This window comes from Athene noctua, chromosome 2 (assembly GCF_965140245.1).
Source record: "Athene noctua chromosome 2, bAthNoc1.hap1.1, whole genome shotgun sequence".
Classification (NCBI taxonomy): Eukaryota; Metazoa; Chordata; class Aves; order Strigiformes; family Strigidae; genus Athene; species Athene noctua.
In genome coordinates this window covers 147,514,423-147,536,427 of record NC_134038.1, presented here as the reverse complement: position 1 = coordinate 147,536,427, position 22,005 = coordinate 147,514,423, and the positions used below count along the sequence as shown (strand labels likewise).

General features: G+C 37.7%; 1 protein-coding gene across 3 annotated transcripts in view; it reads right to left on the bottom strand.

The window, feature by feature from the left end:
• The window catches only part of RBMS3 (RNA binding motif single stranded interacting protein 3), a 448,215-nt gene that overhangs the window by 89,792 nt on the left and 336,418 nt on the right, over positions 1 to 22,005 (bottom strand). For 2 of the 3 annotated variants that reach the window (XM_074900571.1, XM_074900572.1), the window contains exon 7: positions 2,373 to 2,479. In XM_074900571.1, coding sequence (XP_074756672.1) covers positions 2,373 to 2,479 — 107 coding nt within the window. Of the gene's footprint in view, positions 1 to 2,368; positions 2,480 to 22,005 lie in introns of all 3 variants that reach the window. The other variant, XM_074900573.1, reaches the window with a different exon arrangement.

Genomic DNA, 22,005 nt, shown 5'->3' with positions numbered 1-22,005 from the left:
GAGCAAGTAATCTCTTGGACACTATTTCCGTGCTTTTCTTTGGGGAAAGAACAAAGAAAAAGCAGAGGTGTGGGGAATATTTCCAGATCCCATCTGTAATGAGAACTATGACACTTGTCATACATCAATTATTTCTCACTACTCACTGCCTGTTCTGTTTTGAAGAAATTAAAGATGACAGGAGTAATTGTAGGAAAGTTACCTGAGTGCTGCCATACAGAGAACAACAGAATGGTATATCGTGCTTAGAGTAAGATCATTAGAAAAATCCTATTGCATATAAAATATATGAGTAATTACACAGAAGGATTTTACATTGGAAAAAAGAAAATTAACAATGATAGGGAAGAAATCCAATAAATGAGTGACCCTAAAAGAGAACATGCATTCTTGTCTTTGATGCTTTGAGCAGTAAATATCCAATGTGCAACAAGGTATTAACCAGATGTTAGCAAAGAGAGAATATCTAAGAAAATCTAAAAAACCAGAGCACATTCCTAGCCTGAAATATTTCTGAGTTTGCATCTTTACAATCTTTCCGCATTTGTAGATTATACCACAACAACAGCTCTGTAGCTGACTGCGAACAACAATAAGGAATGTCTCCCAGCCCTGAAAACTTGTTTTTAAATGTTGATACTATAAACACACCAGCTACACCCTGCCTTTAGGTCACGGGGATATCACTGTGCTTAATATGAGCCACTCCACTAGCAGCAAATGAACTACATATGATGTAATAAGCTGATACCCTGAAGCCATAGCCATAATAGTGGCTTGTTGGCTTTAACTTTATATTCTCTTGTTTATTGATTTGAACTGAAGGAAGTATAGAACACTGGAGATAATAGCTGTGATGGCATTCACTATTTAAACAGGGATTTAGAGGTCTTTAAAGTATGGATTGTTGACCTTATTGAGGCTTTATTAGTATCTCATATATATAGACCTTAGTTTTTCAAGCTCTATAGACAACATGACAAACCATAATGGCTCCTATGAAGACATCTCTATTTTTTGAGACATACAACATGAGAGACTGCAATGAACCTTTGGAGACTTCTATATTCTCTTGTAGCAAATGTGGCTGCCACACTGGCACTTTCAGCCCACAAAGCTAAAAATATTTTGGAGCATTGCTGTTGGAACAGTGTACAATAACCACCTTGCTGGAGGGAGAAATTTCTATGCTTTCAAGAGGTCTTTCTGTTTGTTTTAGGAACTCACCAATCGTGCGAGAGTATATATGTCATAAGCTAATGGTCCGAAAAGTATCAGCTAGCAAAATCAAGTAGTTACAAAAAAGCAGAAACTCTCTAGAAACACATAACTTAGAAATACCAATAGTTTTCTTGTTTATCTGCTTTGTAAAATTGAAGTAAATATAGCAAAACCCACCCTCCCCCCAAAAAAAACCAACCAAAAAGAAAAAAAAAAAACAAACCCACCAAGTTGTATTCTAGTGGGTCACAATTGAGCAACATACTTTTTTTTTTTTTTTTTTTTCCTTGAAGTCTAAACCCTACACACAAATAATAGGTGTTTAGGATAGAAATACTTGTAAGTCATTCAGCCTTCATAGCTATAATCATGCATGAGAAGGTATTATGAGCAGATCTATCTCATTTATCCAAGTGTCTTTATCCTATAATAACATTCAAGAAGAGTAAACAAACTCTTGAAAAGTCAAATGAATTCCTTTCTTATGTCACGCACATTTGGAGTCACTTCATGTACAACTACACAGAAAGGAAACTCCAGTAAAAGACTATTTGCAGCAGAGCAGAAAGCAACCGTTAGATTTTTTTTTTTTTTGACTTCGTACACATGACGGAGCTGAGGCTACTCTAAACTGTTTTGTCTTGGACAGAATGAAGAGCCCAGCTCCGATAAGCTTTTAGAAAACTTTTACATGGACCATACATTTGGATACGCAAGGGCATCTTTCCTTTTTGTAACAACCCACCTATTTCCCAATGATGATTTATCACCAGGAACTATATGGAGGAGTAATATTGTTGAGTTGCTTAAGTGTAAATTGGTATGGGGTTTATGAAAGGCACACCACAGATGCTGATGGCACACCAAAAAGAGAATACTGGGCTCAGGTCTGGCTGCAGACAGAGCACTCGCAGTGGGACCAGGCTGCGCACAGTTCCACACCAAGCTCTGAAATTTGCTTTTCCTGTAACTTTACACTCTGCACATTATTATAAGCCTCCCTCTCTCCCCTGCTTATATGCTTTTTTTCTGTGTGAAACTATTGTATTTTGTGCACAATCTGATTTCTTCATAGCCCTGAAAGGTAGACCTCCAGGTCTGCAGCTGACTTCTGCCAAACCCCAGGAAAATAATTGCCGTGTGGCACTTACCTCTCCTTCTCTGGGCCACGGCCTTCCATTCTGTGTGTATTTGCTTTGATTCTGGCGCTTCTTTTGCCCTCCATCAGCAAATTTGCACAGCAAAGGCTCAGTGGGGGCTGTGAAGACAAGAAACCCAGTCTATATTAGCATCCCCCCCAAAGAAAGTGATTATACCAGCAACAGTAGTGCTTTGTCATACTGATCTTTTGAAGTAAAATCTTGCCTTCTGCAGATATTTTTTGCCTCTTTTAGCCTTGACTCCACTGGCAGCTGTTCTTATTAACTAAGCTTCAAAAAATATATACTGGCAGCCTTTAAAAGAATTTAGCAAATATTGTTGAAAAAATAATCAGCCTACGCAGAATGTTAAGTTGCTGTAGTGGAATAGTAGAGTCAGGCATTAGTTCCAGCTAAGTTAGACACGTATTCATGACCAGCATTAGTGCAAGGATAAACACTGCTTTACTAAAGCAGATTTCTGTTTTTATGGTAAGAACTTTGCAAGAATCTGTTTAAGGAATAAGTGTTCTCACTATTTCTGTGTTTCTCAGCACCCAATCCTTTAAAAATCTGAATAAACAGAATAAAATAAAGACATTTGCCAAGCACAGTCCAATTAGCTTTCTTTTCCTCTTAACTCCTCTTTTAAGCAAGTTGGCAGCTGAGAAAAACTCCTTCCTCTCCAGCTGAGATCTGGTGTGTGTGAATACAATAGTCAGGGGGCAGGAGCCCCAGGAAGAAAAGATATTCACAGAGCTGCACACCCCAAAAGGCAGCTCACAATAGAGCCCCCTAGTGAAGAAATTACCACACATCAAATGGGTACAACAGGAAGGGAACTTTGTGTCTCGGGATCTTTTCCCATCTACCCAGCTTTTAACAGCCTCCTAAAATACTTTTCAGCTAAAACTGTAATTAGCTTGCCAGTGGGAGCTTGCTCTTGCTGCTTCCTTTTAAAAAGAGGGGCCAAATTCTACACACTTCTTTAGCTGTGTATCAGGATTGTCCTTTATTGCCTATATCAACAGAAGAGTAAACCAATATTGTCTAGGTTGAAGGAAATCTAAAAATAATGTGTCACATCTGAATCTTTTCAGGAATTTTGGGTTCCCAGGCATGACAAATAGAGGCTCTAATTAATTAACTAGAGGTTTTAATGGAAAATAAATAATTTGCTTTTTCCTCCTCGTTTCCTATTTCTGGGAGGCTAGTAACATTGAAAGAGTAACAGTGCAGGAACACAAAGGAAATGTTGCAATAGGGAGGGGTTAGCCAAGTTGATGACTTATTTATTTGTAATAAAAATTATGATTTGGTTAAAGGATAAGTTCATATACTATTAAAAGAAGCTCACCTCCCCCAACCTCTTAGTTACAGCCAGCTCAAAATGGGTCAGAAAGTATAGATTAAAACTGTGATCCCTTGAAAACTGCAACCAAAGAAGCAATGCACATAGAGAATCTTACATCAAAACCAGTTTCTCATTGGGACAGCATCACTTGGCGACTTCTGAAGATTTAACAGCTTTGTTTTTTCATTACCATTTTACCAGGCTAGTAATTTCCAAGGTCACTAGAAACTGAACTGCAGGGAACAATCTGTTATTGGCAGAAAGCTCAACTGTGTGACCCCAGAGGTCCTTCCCCACCTCTGACTTCGATTATTGTATCAGATTTTGGTAGAAGCAATGCTCAGCCAACCATTTTAAATTTAAAATAATGAAGGTTTAAAAGCATCCAGGTGGCTATGGAGATTCTCTCTGCAGATGGAGAGATTTTACAGGGCTGATTGCCCTGCACTTTCACCAGTTTTACTCCACAGTGCAATGCTGCATGATTTCAGAGTGGTTACTTACAATTCGCTTTGATGTGACTGTGAGGGAGGGGCAGGTGCTAAACCAGCGTTAGAGAAAGACCTATTAAACATCACATCTGAAGCTTCCAAAGCTTTTTGGCTTAAGCACTTAACAACTATCAAGCAACATATGATACCATTAGGAGGAGCATGTAAAAACAATCTGCACATTGGATATTTACACATGCCGTGATCGTCTTCTAATGTACACATGTGGTATTAGCCCATAGACTATGATGTGGCTGAGCAAGCTAGGAAATCATATGGTTTTCTACATATCCTCTCTATATATTAGTCAACCACAAATAGGAAGCTGTTGCCATTTCTGGAATTCCCAATATCCAGCATTACCATCTGACAACCTCTTATTGGTTAACCTGGAGCTTCCTAAAGTTGACAGAGGTTGAACAGAACTGCCAAACAACTTTAACACACACACATACACACCCCCATCTAGAAAAAAACATGAAAAACGTTGTAGAGACTTTTCAGGAGGTAGGGAAGAAGACGGAAAAGGACACTGATACCATGCCCTTCACAGGAAAGTTTCTGCGTAGGAGGTTATACTCCTCTAAAGCAAACTCAGGAATTCTGGGGAAAAAGTCAATCTGTGTCGATCAACATTAGTATAAGCAAAAAGATCAAAAGAAAATGTTCTGACAGGAAGACAGAGTCCAGATAACATGGGTTTGGGTTGTTTGGGCTTTTTTTGAAAAACACAGGCATGTAGCATATTGCATTCAGCAAGATAGAAGATTATCTTATTAGCTCTGAAGTGGTGTAGGTCTTAATGGTTTACAGCTGGAAAGGACTATGGTAACCAACCTCGAAATATAAAGAAATCAAATTAATAATCTCTCTTCTTTCAGGACGTAAGGTAGAGTGTAACAGAGTCTTAGGAGTTCAAACATGTTGCTCTTAGTACACAGAAGAATTCAAATCTCTGGTTTACTTCAGCCCTCTTGAAAACTCTTGTAAGAAAGGTTCTCTAGGCAAGATCAGATGCACATGAATGTTTGACACTATTCCTACTAATATTTGACCTTCCTAATATTTGACATTATTCCTGCATTATTTGACATGATTCCTACTAATCAAATGCATAACAGAAAATACCATAAAGAGCATATCTTATTCCACTATATCAGCAAAGCTATTTCTAAATAAATTATTTTTTAATGGTTTCATGAAATGTCAGAAGTGCTTGAAAAATAATAAATATTCTTCAAACAAGAAAAAAATCACAATTAGGTACTGTGGTTCAGTAAGAAAAAAGAAAATTATTTTCAAAAAGAAAATATCTACGAACTATTCAAACAGTATCAAGCTTACATGACTAATATCAAAGGACTGCAACAGAAGTGGGATATTTTACCTCCAAATATTTCAAAAGGGGAGGAAGGAAAAAGGGGAACCTTCTAGACTTTTTCTGCTTTTGCCCTCTTTCATTCCAGACAGACATCCTTCAATTTATGGATTGATTTTTTTACTTTTCTCCTTTTCATCTGTATGAACACAGTGAAAATAAATGCCTGTGTCCCTGCCTCTTCTCTCACCTTTTGTATTGCTGACTTAATGGAAAATGTAATTTGGATATCTGTAGATGTTCATATTTTGAACTGATAAGCACATCTTTTTGTATGGTTCTTGACATCCTCAAAGTTTTGAGCATGTGTGGTATTTTGAAGCATATCTGGAAAATCTACTGTTGGTATTTTCCTGTCAGAAAAGAGAGAATTGATTCACTTGAGACAAATTTCAGGCTATTCCATCCTGATAAACTCTTCAAGATAGAAGGCACTGCTCTTTCTTTGACTTTTACCTGACAGTAATAAATACAAATATCAAGAATAAATAACAGCTTTAACCTGAAAAAGGTTCATTAAGCTATAACCCATTTTTTGAGGAGATTTAAATGCTTGCTGTAGTTCCCTTCCAAAGCCTGCTCTAGTTAGTAAGACATAAATAGCCCTGAACTTGGCTTTCAGTCCTGAGAAGGAAGTGGGATCAAATTGATAGTGCTTCTAAACAGCATTTGCCAAGATATTCAGGACTGCTTTAGGAGAGAGCAGTAGCTGCTAGTGTTCAAATTCTGTTCCCATGGAAGTCAATGGTTAAAGCCCTATCTCTCTTCAATCAGGCCCTGAATTTACTCTAAGAGTTCAGGGGAGGTGAAAGAGAGAGACTGGTTTTATGTCAGTCAAGCCTGTCGATATTGTTGGAGTTCCCTTAGGAGATCAGCTTCTCATGCTCTGCTACTTTAGATGGACAGACCGTGCAGACAGACGACACTGAACTGCCAAAAGGCTGTTAATATCACCAAAAGTAACACTGGTATTTAAAACAGGACAAAACCTTTAGATGGAAGGAGATGGGGAAAACAGTGCCCACTTCTCAAATTTGGCAGCCTCTTAGAAATGTTCCATCTCAGGAAAGCAACTTCAATTAAATTGGAGAATTCAACAAAAAAAGCGCAAACTTCTAACTAGTTCTGAATACATAATTTCCTTATTCTTTCATTTATCAGAAGGCAGATACACTCGAGTGTCTACATATGCAAAAATGTATATATTCATGAGCATGTGCTTCATAAAGTAAGATGAAAGCTGTCATTTGCATTCCGTGCATCTTTTCCATTATTTCAGGTGCTCTGAAACTTTTTCTGTCTTAAGAGTTACTGAGAAAAGCTTGTCCTCCACAACTTCCAATTCCGTCATGCAGCATCATCTGTCCAGCGATGGCAAGAATTACATATATATATAGAAGTAATAACAAGAATATATTTATGTATTTTAACTGTTTTCACTATGAATATGTTTCAGCATGTCAGGAAGAGTTTAATCTCTTCTCATCTTGTGCAAAAATGAAAGTAACATTTTCACTAGACAGCCTAGCAACAAGTGCATTATGAACATTTGTGTGGGTCTTTAAATACATTTTGTTAATGTGAAGAAAAGTTATGAGAAAGTCATTGGTATATCAATGAAAGGTTGGTGTACAGTCAATGATCTTTTTCAAAGCATGTTTTTATGAGAAAGTGGGACTAATTTATTTTTCAGCCTTGGCAAATCCTCCTCCATAATGAAAAATAGAGCAGAGCAATAATTGAGTTCACAACTACACCAAGCATCCAAACTGATCAAGCTTTGATAACTATCTTCCTTCTTAACTCCCTTCCAAATTTTAAGTATTCTGATAACATTTTCATGTAGAATTCACATAGAATATCTGATTGATATATCCATGCACAAACAAACCCATTTGTCTGCCACAGATCAATCATTTTCAGTCTTTAAGAAAAACGTCACCCTCTGGTAACATCAAAGCCACTTAGTATGCAGACCTGTTTACTCATACAGTATTTCAGAAGGAGACATGAGAAATACAAAAGCTCTAGAAGCAAGGCAGGACAGAGCAAGTTAAAGTTCTGATTTCATACTGGGGCTCAGATGGATGTACCCAGCAGGACTACAATCTTTGCAGAACCCACAGATTTTATTTACAAAATTAATTTGGTGTTGTAAGCTTTAAGACTGTAAAAGTTTCAGGACCCCATCAATAGAGTGACTCTCTGCTCTAGTGAGTCCACTGGCTTCTACAAAGTTTCTGTCACACAATACTTATTCATCCTAAAGTCAGAAATAAAAAACCCCCCCAAACTTCAAGGAAGATTAGAAAACACAACCATAGCTACTTTGCTCTTGGAAAATGAAGATGAAGAATTACAAAAGATGACACGTGACACAAAAGGACATGTAAGAACAAAGCATTAGTTAAGTAAGGAAACCATAAATAATGAAACAAATAAACACATCATCCTATCCCACATGGAGCGCTTGACTTGCTGAAGGACAGAGTAATAGATTGTTTCCCAGAAGCCTACGATACTGGATGTGATGTCACAGGGCAGACCCTAACATATATACAGAGAAGTATAAGGAAAGCACACTATTACATGTTCAAATGATTCCTCGCTGTTCTGTGTTTTTGCAAGAGTCAGTGCTTTTACACAGGTCAAGCAATATACAGCATATTTGTCCAGTAGGTTTACAGTTAAATTTAACTACATGGTGTGCAGTGGAGTTGTAGAGCTGATTATGAAAGCAAAACAATGAGTTAACATTGTATTTTAGTTTCTACAATGTACCACTTTCACAATATAATTATAGAAATTGAGGAAACAGCTTTACATAACAGAAAAGTACCCCAAAGCAACAATTAATAAGCATACATCTGTTTGGCTAGCAAGAAAAAAAAGTGATTTACTTTTGATAAACTCTATTATAGCTTAAGTAATTATCTCTAGTTCAACTCTTTGTCTTAAGAAATGGGAAGTAATCCTTTCATCTTTTTGTATAATAATTATTTCTAAAGAGCAAGAATATATAAGAAAAGGAAAATAAATCCCAGAGGAGAAGTAGTGTGTCAAGCATAAAGTTAGTGCTTCTATTCTGTGAAACAGAAATTACTTGGAACAGGTAGAACAGCTAAGTGTACGCATACGCTGGATAAAAGCATGCCAACTGTGAACTGTGGTCCAGATCTTGTAATCGATGCAAACACTCCATTTACTACATAGAAAAGTTATACTTGATCATATTGTTGCAGAAGGCCTCATAAAGATTTGTTAGAGCAGATCAGAAACTAGAGTCTTCTTTCCATGAGAAACGGCAACATTCATTCTAAAGTTTGTTTTTGTTTAAAAACTATTTTAGTTTCTATATTTTCAACAGAAGAGCAGATTGAGAGTGCCTGATTCAGGACTATTAAAATGCTCCATTCCAATGTTGCTGGTGAGGAGAAACTGTTATAACTCGATACATTATTTTATGGAGATAATGTATCGAAAAAACAGATGCTTCAATATGGTATTGAAACTTAAATAAAACCAATTAAAATAGCAAAGCTGGAATGCAGTATTAAAACAGTGCTGAAATGTTATAATATGATGGTATATTTTTATTTTAACAAACTCCCATTTCTCAACCAACTCTAGTACTGGTCTCCATTAGAGAGCATGAATGGATGAGGAGCAAATCCAAAACAGAATTAAGCATTTCGTTAATTAACTTTATTAACTAATAACTAATTAAATAATACACTGCACTTTAATGTTGGAGTCTGCCTTTATTTTAAACAAAAGGCCTGCCTGATTCAGAGCTCCCAGAAGTTGGAGAGATTGTCAGTGAATCCAAAGCCACTCTACTGAAGCCACATTTAAATTTGAGGTAACTGTGAGCAAGAGCAGAGTCAGGCCTGTGAGTTTTGCTAGAGAAAGCAGCTTCCTCAAATTTGATGATACAGCAAAGTTCTGCCCTATTGGAGGTCCCTGTTGTAACGCTGAAAAATACCAGCTGTAGTTTATCCTTTGCGCCCAGTGCTATGACAGCTCTTAGCAACCTTTAACTACTGGATGAAAAGGAACTGGGGTCTTTGAGGAGTGATTTGTTTTGCAGCTTTTAAATTTCTCCAAGAGCCTTTACAGCAAAAGAGGTCCTTTTATCAAACGACTGTGCAACCAAGCTAAGTATGTGCATCAGTTTTCCAGAAATCATTCCATGCACCTATGCTTAGACCTGTGTTTTCCATGACTTTTGGACAGGACATGCAACCAACTGAAATTTGGGAGACATCATTTCAATGTGCAGATTCTGTTTACAAAATTAGAATTTGTATTACAAAATTAGAATTTGGCTGGGTTAGTTCCTCTTCCAAAAACCACTCTGGTAGACTCCCTTGCATCCCTGCCTTACTGGAAAAGCCACATACCAAAAAGTTGAGACAATACCACATTTTGAAGAGGAGTATTGGTTACAAGACACCAAAGGCACTTCACATATAACCTGTGAGATAGATAATAAAGAAATATTGAAACAAATAGATATAAAATGGCTTTTTTTGTTGTTAAATAAGCAAAGCCTTACACTTGCTCAATCAGCACTGTTAAAAAGTGAATGTTTAAGAAACCAACACACCTTTCCATGTTTGAAGAATTTTTGTGCGGAATTTACATGCCACACCTTCCCTGTATTTCTCTCATTCTGGAGTAACTAAGCAAGACACTGAAGAAAAGAGCCTACATAGCTCTTCTAGAAACTATGGAAGTAATTAGTAAAATAAAGATATGATAATGCAATGGTTTCCTATCAAGAATTTTGCCCTGTTGACAATAGCTGCTAAGTGTGAACAGTTTTCAACGAACAAAAAAAAAAAAATTCTTTATGCTTTAGTACAGATTTTGTAAATGCTAATTACTGTCTAGGATTCTGACTTCTATGATTTAAAAAAAAAAAAAAAAAGAAGAAAAAAATCGGGTTGCTTTTACCATTTTTGTACCATTGGTAAATTGCTTCAGAGGCTCATTAGACTATACATGTTTGGGCAGTGTTTGATTCCTCGAGGTGAAACGACAAAAATGTCAAACTTAAAAAATATTCCTGAAAACATTTTTAAACTTTTTACTGTTTTTCATTCCTAGATCATGACTTGCCACACAGGCACATGCTTCTGCCATGTGTGACAAGGAGCTAGGAGGGATCAGGTGAATAATATCCAACCCAAGATCCCAAGATCCAGTGAAGTTGATGAGAACACTTTCAATACCTTCAACGTGTTGTGGCACAGGCTCCTAGCCTATGACTTGAACTGGAAGTAAACATGACAATAGTTATACTGGAGTCTCTCTTACAAACTTTGTTTTCTCTCCCAGCATTTTTTTCTTCAGTGCCACCACTCAAAAATTACAGGTGCTAGTGTTTTACTGGGTCTTTAAACTTAAAGATGCAATCCCTTCTTATTAGTAAAAACATATAAAGAAAGTCAGTACAACTGCTAGCCTGTCATCAGGAACCAGTTTTCAGCAAAGATACACAGTCAGAGTCTGCTGCCTTACTGTGTTTCCCCTCAGAAACATTAAAGCTGAAAGTTCATATGTTGCAGCAGTGAACTAGAGGAGAGGTCTGAGTTGTTTCATGTTTTTAAACAAGCAGCACTCTGACTTTAGGGCATTTATTTCATACTGGTGAACCACTTCGTGGTGGCTTGATGCCAGGTGCCCACCAAGCTGCTCTATCACTCCCTTCCTCAGCAGGGGGAGGGTGGGGGAGAAAATAAGATGGAAAAAATGTCATGGGTCATATAAAGGCAGCTTAATAAAGCAAAGGCAAAGGCCACATGCGGAAGCAAAGGAAAACAAAAGATTTTTCTCTACTTCCCATCAGCAGGTGATGTCCAGCCACTTCCAGGGAAGTGGAGCTTCAGTACAACAGCAGTTGCTCCAGAAGACAAACATCATAACAAATGCTTCCCCTCCTCCTCCTTTCTCTTCGCCTTTATCACAGAGCAGATGTCACACGGTGTGGAATATCCCTTTGGTCGGTTTGGCTCAGCTGTCCTGGCTATGTCCCCTCCCAGGATCTTGCCCACCCCTCAGCCTGCTGATGAGGGGAGAATGTTGGAGGGACAGCCCTGATGCTGTGTGAGCACTGCTCAGCAGTAGCCAAAACACTGGTGTGTTATCAACACCTTCCTAGCTACCAATACAAAGCACAGCACTGTGAGGGGCTGCTACGGGAAAATTAACTCCAGCTCAGGCAGACCCAATACACACTTGAATGCTCCTGCACCAACGTACACCAGCTGAACGTGTGGTCCCAGAACTCCAAGCTGCAGGTAGAAGTCAACTGAAAAAACCTCACCCTCTAAATGTGAACCCAAACCCACTCTTTAAATCCCCATCTGAGACTGCCCTATGAGCTTTCAGGAAGATTGTACTTCATATATCTTTTTGCCCTCTTCCATAATCTCAGAAGTTATTTTGTTTGGATGAAAATGGAGATCTTGTATTTCTTACTGTTCAATTATTAAGGAACAGCACAGAGTCAGCTTCATCTGAAAGGCTCAGCGATTTTTAAATGATCTCATGTACCGTAATTTATAATGGAAAATCAGGTACAAATAGTGTGAGATGCTTTCTAGTTCCCCTCTAATGGAAATAAAATGAATCCCTGGTAATGGGTGACCCTACTTGCTTCTGTGGTCACCCATTTCACTTTTTAGAGTTCTATTTAGTAGTCTCAGGAGGAAAGAGCAAATGCAAAGCTTTTATCCGAAGCTGCTTCTCAAAACAATAGCTCTGCACTTCTGCTATAAAATCTATTTTTAACTATTCTCATAAACTAATATTATTGATCACAGAGACTTTGCTATTAACCCACTAAGAAAAACTTACTTGCACTAACTGTCCAGAGACAAAATGATTGGAATTTATGCAGTATAAAGAATTAATTCTGGCTCTGCTAATACAAAGTTATTTCATGTAGCTGTTTAAGTATTTATTATTTAGCATTGAATTAATATATTTTAAATTTAGTTTTATTAAATTATTTATTACATTTTATTTAGTGTTTATTTAGATAGAACAGAACAGTACCATCACATTATTCCTTATCTGTGTGACACTGTTAGAACTAACGCTAGAGAAAAGAAAATTCTTTTCAAACATATGTTTTCAATATAAACAAGGAAACCTGGCCAAATGTCTTATGTCAATACAATGATTTCTTTCCACCAGCATAATGATAATTGCTGTACACAGACATTTATTTTTTACTAATTAAAGTTGAGTCTTGGCATTCGCTGCTCACACTCCAACATATGTATACCATTAATGTCCAGAAAAGCTTATGCAACCCAGTGTTAAACAGCATGAGGAAAAAATGCTTCGGTTATGACCATTAGCTTATTTGATTCAGATGTACATGTTTAAATACTACATTCTGTTTACTGATTGCCAGGGAAGACACATCTGTTGTGTCTTTGTGAATGGTCACTGCAGTGAAAAAGTGGTCATATATATCATGCTAACATTATTTGCAGCTTTACTCATAGCCTGTTATAGAGTAGCAGTAGAAAATTCTTACAATAGGAAAAAAGATTTGGTTGGGGTAAAGATGCCCTGAGCCTGGTCAAAGCATGACCTTGATAACAGAGCTGAAATAGCATATTCCTTAAAGCCCTGATTACTGTGGATGCCTGAAATATTCCTGTGTAAATGAAAATATAAACCAAATTTTTAGCCAGCTATCAATCTATTTAACAGTTTGAAAATATTCAGAAATGTTCAGGTTTTTTTTTTTATTCTCAGACTGCCTAATGAAAATCCTTTTATTTAAATCCATTCTAATTAACACACATTCCAACAACTACTGGGTACAGCAGCAAAAACTCCAACCACTTATAATCTAAAACATAGCTGAGCAATATAATTTTGCCACTACTGTGAGAAAGAAGAAAAAGCTGAAGGGAAAATTCTTTTTATTGTTATTGCCTTTCTTTCATTTTATTCTTCTGCATTCACTGAAAGACATAATGTGTATGACCTAAAATGAGCGAGTTTGCTAGAAGCTAACACACAGCATCACCAGCTTCCTCACTTAAATGCAGGAACACCTTTAAAAAGTGGATTTGACCCTGACTGTGTCAGAACCATGGCCGGGTATAGGTTACACAGCAGAAATTATTTACAAGATGGTGACTGACTGATGCTTAAAGGCAGGAGTTCATTTCGCTGTGGTAGAGAATATCCAAATCACGCTAAACACCTTGGACAGGATAATTACTGTGTACCACTGCATGCTCTACCACCTTCTCCTGTAAACAGTCCCAAAGGGAGGGAGGGAATACTTCAGAAACATCACATAAGTAAGGATTCTGATACCCCTTCCCTTTTTCTCCCCAGCAGAAAGGGTGAGCAGCAGCTCAGAACATGGACTGCTGACTATGCAGCACTCATGGGACACACCAAAACCCCTTGCAGCTCCAAGTCGGTGCATTGGCTGATCCTTGCAGAAACGTCCAAGCCCTGAGTCTGCAAGACAAGCTTTTCTGGGTGCTACTGAACTGAACATCACTGCTCCCCTCACCAAGCAACTGCAGGTATGGTGCAAATGGGGCATTGGCATGTATGTGCCAGGAAAGGAAGAAAGGTCCTTAAGAAAAATGATTGAAAAAAAAAGTGGCTCCCATTTCCTTGAAGGGCAAGAAGACAGCAAGCCCCTGAAGCATATCACCACCTGGAGCTCCTGCCAGTACACAGAGGCATTGCACCAGCTTAGAGGAAGTCTCTGCCTTCAAGGCACAATTGTACCTGTGATTTCCATGACAGAAAACTACACAGTGGTTTCACTGGGAATTTTCCAGTAAGTCACCTATTTATGATGGCATTTTATCCATGGGGAAGATAAAAAAGTGAAATTATAATCTTCCTAAGACAATGGAAGATCTTACTCATACTTCTTAGCTCTTTTCAAAACATGTTGATGATACTAACACTAAATCTAATGTGCTATGACATAAGGAAAATTCTAACCCTTGCAGCTTAAAAATCCTTTATTACCATCTGAGACAATAACATAGAATATTAAATAGATAACACTAAACCCTTCTGAAATTTCCTATTGCAGAGCTCTCAGCTGAGGGTAGACAGGGAAGCAAACCTTCATATTACAGACTAAGTGATAGCCTATTCTTTAACTCTGTGCAATACCCGTCTCAGAGGTTGTATGAAGGTCATGCTAGATCCCGCTTTGCCATGGGTCCAAAAATTACAAAAGGAATATGATTTCAATGCCAAGATTGGCAAAGTAAAAATCAATCCTCTATTCTTTCAGTTAAAAACACTGGAATAATAAGAACAGGAGTGAGCCAAGCACTACAAGGAAGAATAGGTGAAAAAGAAAAAAAAAGGTGGAGAAACAGGCAAAGAAAACACCTTAAGAAAATGAAAAACAGGAAGAGAAGGGAGAGGAATGCTTCTGAATTGCCCTTGAAAATGTTCTAGCTTCACACAAGAGCAAATGCAACTCATGTCTTTCTCCATTTCTGGGTGACAACAGGGGCCTTGATGAGCACAAAGACTGCAGCAAGAAAACATTGTAACTGAAAAAGCAAATGGATGGGCTAAATGTCACTGCCTACAGGAAACAGAATGGCAGAAGTTTATAAAAATTGTGGGTTTATCTGAAAACAGATACTGAAGACCTGTTCTATTGCACTGAGAATCCACTAAGGATGTGGATGGTGTCAGAGTAACTTTATGGCATCAAAACATGAATGAAACTGAGGCAGCTGTAGAGTCTCCTCTACACAAAAATACCAAGGCTCTATTATCAAAGTTGGTTTAAAAGCTTATCTCAAAACTCTATAGAGGATCCAACATTTATGTGCCACAAAAGAAAAAATTAGAGATGACTACGTGAAAGATGAAAAAAGCAAGGACTTCTCTTCCAGATAAATTACATTATGAGAAGCAGTAACAGGCTCTGACACTAAAATCTAACCATTCTTTAAGATTTTGTTGCCATTTGGTCAGGATCCTTCCTTGGTTTACAGGCATGTGGACACAGCCATGATGAATCTGTTTGCAGCTCTATTCAAAGCATGATTACAACCAAACAGCAGTCTCAGAGTCTGGCCTGACAAAAGCCGTCTCCAGCTGATGTGAAGCAGCAATTTTCTTCAGAGCAAATGATTTCATGAATCAGCCAGCAGGGAGTGACAACATTCTGCTGCCAGTGACTAAGTGTATGACCTCTGGGTTGCAAATTCCACTAGCTTAGTAAGAGTCCATTGCAAACGTGATCATATTTTTCACTTTGCTGTTAACAGAGATGCTAATCTGACTCTGTTTCCTTTTTTTTTTTTTTTTTTTTCCCCCAGCTTTATTGCTTACAATGTAGTATTTCCCTGGAGACAGAGAACAAAATCTACTCCACGTTGCTAATAAAACTTGAAGACAACACAGTAGAACAAGAATTAAAGGGCAACAACTTTTCTACTTTGAGGAATGTGGCAGACGTAGCAGAGATCTCATGGTTTTCTCCTGCCACGAGAAGGCCAGCTCAGTACTAAACTTTGCAGCCTGATGAGAGACAAACAGACTGAAGTGAGAGGGAGAAAACCTTTTCTAGAATGTTTTCTCGTATGGAACCAGAGATGGAAGAAAAAATCCCGCAGTCCTGAGGATGATCAGAAGAGGAAAAATGGAGTTTAAATGAAGGGTAAGGTAAAGACTGAGTAAGAAAAGCATGAATACTACCCAAATTTTTAAATATTCTCCAAATACTTCGGCTAGGATCTGCACATAAAATCTCCAGATAATGAACCACAACACAGTGATGTCAGTAATAATGCTACAGGATTAACACAACAGTAGAATACTGTATTGCCTTATGAGACTTGACTGGAACTCTAGAACACGGTAGAAAGGGATTTATTTATACCTTTAATAGCAGTGCTGAGGAGAGGAATAACAGAAACATAGATTTTATTCAGCATCAGGATTCTAGCTGATTGTTGATCCTAAAAGGAGCCACAACAAATGATTAAAAATGCTGCCATAAAAGTAATATTGTTATTCTTATGTAGTACAGTTCCACTTCTTGGGCTATTACCAGTAGGGAGGATAGAGCCTCTAAAACTCAGCTCTGAATTGAGGAAAAAATTCTAATGCTGGAGATAACCAGTGATACTAAGACTCCATGCCAAGAGTGGAGGAAGCTTAGTACTGAATAGGCCAGCATGGACATGTTGGTGGAGCAGTAAATGAAAAATGTAGGATTTCTTTGTCTCCACCTCTGTCTGAGGTGCCCGTAACTGCATTACTTGGACATACACCATATAATTAACGTGTATCTATCACGTTGTGCATTCGGTGGAACAGAATCATATGAGATTTCCTGGAAACTTACCGGTTGGCTACATAGTACATGCACAGGGTTTTTAACCAGCCCGGACAGAATGTATTTCCTGGACAGAAATACAAGGACATGTGACATCAGATGCAATCACAGTGACCTGGAGCTCAGTCAAGGCTGTTTGTACCAGACTGCTTTTGCGCCTGGATATGCAAAGATAAAAGTGCATTTGGGCAAATGGTTACTTTTAGGGTGTCATTGCGCCAAGCCAGAATAATATTGTGCATTCGTTCCAGGAAGACTTGCTTTACAATATTAGAAGAAAAATACAGTTATTTGAAATGGTCAGCGTGGTCTAAGCTGACCATTTCAAATAACTATATTTTTACTGTGTTTAAATAGCGGTAGTTTTTACTGTGTTTACATAGCATATAAAATAAACACAGAGTTATTCCAGCTTTATAATTTCATATGTAGGAGATTCGCATATTAACTGAACTATTTGTGTTTACATTATGCAATGTGTACTAGTGTAGCAGCATCAGGGTACAAACATGCTTTTATAGTTCTCAAGCTGTGCCATGCCATGCTCCTTCAAGGTAACTTCTGCTGCCACTTTTTATATACTTAATAAGGTGGGGTTCTTTATGGTGCTTATCACAGACTTTGTTTGCAAACACCTCACAAGCACTAATGAATTCATTCTCCCAGTAGGTAACGAAGTATTTTGCTTGTTTCACAAAGAGATGAGCTGCAGCACAGGGATAATGCAAGCTGTCCAGTGTCACAGACACTGAGTACGGATTTCCTGAGTTCTTGTGCAGTATTTATTCACAAGATAACCCTTCTCTGAGAGCTCTGCCTAGATGCCCTATTTTCTCAGTCTCATTTCCCACTTCACTCTATTTCAGGGAAGATCTCTTTCACCGATCCAAGTTTGCAATGACACTATCAACTCACTAAAACTCTTCATCAGAAGACAGCTCAGTCTACAGTGCTCACGAAAATTAAGCTTGTAATGATAATAAGGAACGGATGCCACTACAAGTGTACATTATATACATTTCTCTGAGCATGTTTGTGTGGCTGCACATAAAATATATACATATACATACTATATATGTGCATGTTACCAGTTATCTGTGGCAAGTTATCAAATACAGAACATCAGAACAGTCAAAGTGCAGTAAAGCTTCAAACAAAGCTGTATTATTTACTGTAATATTTAGCTATTCCAAGCTCACACTCCTATATCCTAGATGGCAATGTCACCTAACAGGTTGTGCTCATGTCCCTGCCATCTTCATATAAGGCCAAAGATGATGCTATTGGGAAGACAGATAGAAATAAGTCTGTACTTAAAAAAATTAATTTAACTAAATATACACCTGTCCTTATTTACTTTCAAGAAGTTTTGCAGCCAGATTTCAAGAACAGCAAAGTACAGTTGATTATCCAATATTTACCTACCTTCACAAATCTCTGAGATTCTCCTACCACTTCCCTACACCAAACAGTCAGGCACAAGTAAAGAGACAGTTCAAGGCACCGAGGCCTTAGAGAATAGCATCCAAAAATCTGAATGCCTGCATTACAAACTTGAAGGGAAAACAGAATGCTCATTTTCTTCCCTGCAGTTATCACTTTGCTGCTTTGCAATTAATATTCTCTTTCGTACAGCCAAGTTTCCTGTTGACAATGCCCATGTCCCTTCCCAGGTCTCACTCCATATTTACTCTCAACATTGTTCAGCTTGCATACTACGGCTCTAACAAGTCCGGTAAACCTGATTTCAGTGGTCTCCTTTCCTCCACGTGTGAAGTGAAACCCTTCACTTCAACAACATGCTACCTCTGAACAGAAAACGATGTTTGGGGAGTGAAGTCTTCCAGCAAAGCTGCTGACAGTGTGATGGCAAGGGAAGTTGTGACTGGTCAACATCTTTTAAAATCAGCATAATGCCATGTAATTGCTTTATTGATGGATTTAGCAGCCTGGGTTTAGCCCCTGAAATATAAAAATGTAGGCTTCTGTTGTTTGCTTCCTTTTTGTTTTAAATGATTGATAATGATTTCACAAATGTCTTCCCCTGACATTTGATTTGCTAGATAATACATGAACATACAGTTTCTAATGGGTTTTCCGGCCTTTTAACCTAATTTCTTTTCTCATTACTTTTCATTTCATTTCCAATTCTGATATAAAATCTATTTTCCAGAAAAATTTTGCTCCTTCAGTTTAATAATGTACAGAACGATATTTTAAAACAACAACAAAGACAAGATCACTGATAGCAGAGAAGCGAAATCAACCCATATTTTTATATTTCTCTTTCATGTTGAACTGATTCACACACACTCTCTCCAAGATGGTTCCAGAATTATGTTGGAAACTAATAATTGTTTTTCATATGTGAACTGTTAAAAAAAAAATCTGCCACATGAAAACAGTTGAGCGAGGACAAAACAAGACAGCTCAGCATAAGAATATGTTGGGGTTTTTTTCTGTCAAATATTGGCTGGCATTGTTACTCTGCTACAAGGATTTAATAGCTAATTAACAATTAGGCAGATCATGGAGACAATAATTAAGAAATGAAAATTATATCCTTTACATTTTTATAACACAGAGAGGAAATAATGGCTGAAACTTGAGAGATATATATGAGCATGCATAAAGCAATGAAAAAAAATCTCAGTGTTGAGGGAAGAGAAAGAGTGAGTAAGTATTCTGGTGTGCTCACTAATTTCAGTGGCAGTGACAAAGTCCAGTAATATACACTGGACTTTACACTCTTTGGAACAAAGCAGGTTGTAGTAGCAATTGTTCTGAGTGTATCTTTGGCATTGTATTCATTTCCTCAAATTTCCTCTGCATAAGGATTTAAACTGCTTTTCTGGGTCTTCCTCAGCCAATATAAATCTGTTAAAGTCAGCGGGACCATGTGTTTATTGGTCTTATGGCACTCCATGTCCATCCACACTCCATTCATAAATGCATGAAAATGCAGGTCAGCTTTCTAAAGAAAACTACTTAAAAGTTTAAAGGATCCTTGTGCTGCCTTTTTTTTTTTTTTTTTTTTTTACAGAATCCTACACAACTAGGAGTGAGACATAATTTATTTTCCAGTGAAAATTCTCAATATGCCATCTGTATATCATCGTTCTTTACACAAAGGTCCACTGAGATTTCCTAGCACTACATTAAACAAATTAAGCACGTTTTTGTATTGATACATTATTCAAAGCATTGCTCCCATGCTCTAAGACTCAGAACAGAAGTCTTCTGAGAAAGAAGTCTAAAGAGGACACTTCCAATCTGCTATTCAACCTATTTTTTTCATTATAAAGTGCCTTTTTTTTGAAGGTGTGGCTGTGGGTAGAAAGGATAACGCAATAATGATCTTCAAGCAACAATACCTGTATTGTAAAATCGCAATTTATTCAGATGTCCTTTCCAGTGTAGTCTAAAGAAATAACCTGACATGCTAACAGACAGGTTTCTATTTAAACAAAAAAGAAAAAAGAGAAGTCCTTAAGAAATAGCCCCTAAAAAACATGTTTTTGACTTTCCTCCTTGAATTCCCCTGACAAAAGTAATGAGTGAGGTGACAGGAAACCTGATATTAATTCTGCAAGTTCTAACTAGATGTGCAGGAGATCTAAGCCCAAGGAATAGAGCCAGAATGCAGAGCAAATAGGCAATTATTCTGAGCAGAAGAATTCTGAGCCTGATGATGACTTGCCTGTCTCCGTTCTCTGGTGTCGGTTCTACAGAGACTGTAATCTTCTATGTTGATGCCTATATTCAATCTTAATGCCTGATATTGAGTGATGGGAAGCTGTAGGGATTCTTGCAAGATTCATCGTTAATGGGTTTAACTCAATTGGCATGTCTGCCTGGGATATTTCATAAATACATAACCTATGCTACGTGATCAGAATAATTACTTAGAACCATGCAGAGCACCCATCTCAATGCAGCACTTTTTCTTCTAAAACTTTTGCCACCTTCTGTTTTGTGTTTAGCCACTCATTATCTTTTAACAATAATAAATGCTGATAAGAGAATATGCAATGATTTCCCCCTTTTTGCATGCACTCACATGCACTCACAGTTCTTGCCTTTGTGATCTGAGGTTCTGAAGGAATCCAGCTCTCAGAAAGCAATTTTTTGCCACATGCTGGGATGCCTACAGTTATCCTACTCCACTGTCTGTGTGGACTATTCTACACTCATGCAAGTTAGAAAAAGAAAACTCCCATTAGAAAGAAAACTAAACATTCTGCATGAAAAAAATTTCAGAAAGAAAATAATCCTGCAAATGTGCTTTTTAAGTTTGTTGTTGTTTTTTTGTTTGTTTTTTTTTTTTTTTTCATTATTAATATTCTGCTTCTTGGTCCCCTCTTCTCCAAATTCAATATCTGGTACCTTTGTTAGCATACGATGTGAAGGAGATATATTTGTCCATAAGGCCTCTCCACACACAGTGCAAGTGCTATGGTTTCTGACCTATCTGAACATTATCATTTGCAGTGGACTGCATTCATTTATAAGAATCGACTCTCATGATAAGAATGGACTCTCAACAATGCACCAGTAGAAACATTCTTGGTATTTGCCCTCTCTTGTGTCACTGCAATAAACAAAAAGAGGAAAATGATATAGGGTCCCCCCTCCAGGGGAGGGTGTTCTAATTTACTGTGCCAGGCGTCTGACAGATGATTCAGGCATGGTGACATCATGCATAGCTACTTCCTCTAGGCCTGTCTTCTGGTTTTCTGCAATCTTTCAGTCACTTCAAAATTAAGGAGTTATATAGAATAAAGTATATGTTCAGATGTACAGGACTACCATATGATGCAAAGTGTTCCCACCTAGTCTATACAAGAGTCCCACGTTTGTATTCAGTGTGCTAATAGTAACCGTGTTGTAAAATTGCTACAAGGCAATCTTCATTTCCAACCCTGTCACAACACGTGGCCAAAATTAATTTCTGAAAGCTGGATCTCATCAGATCTTCATATCAGCATATATGAGGCTTTTCTGGAGATCAATATAAACATGTGAACATTGGCCCCAGCAACTAAATA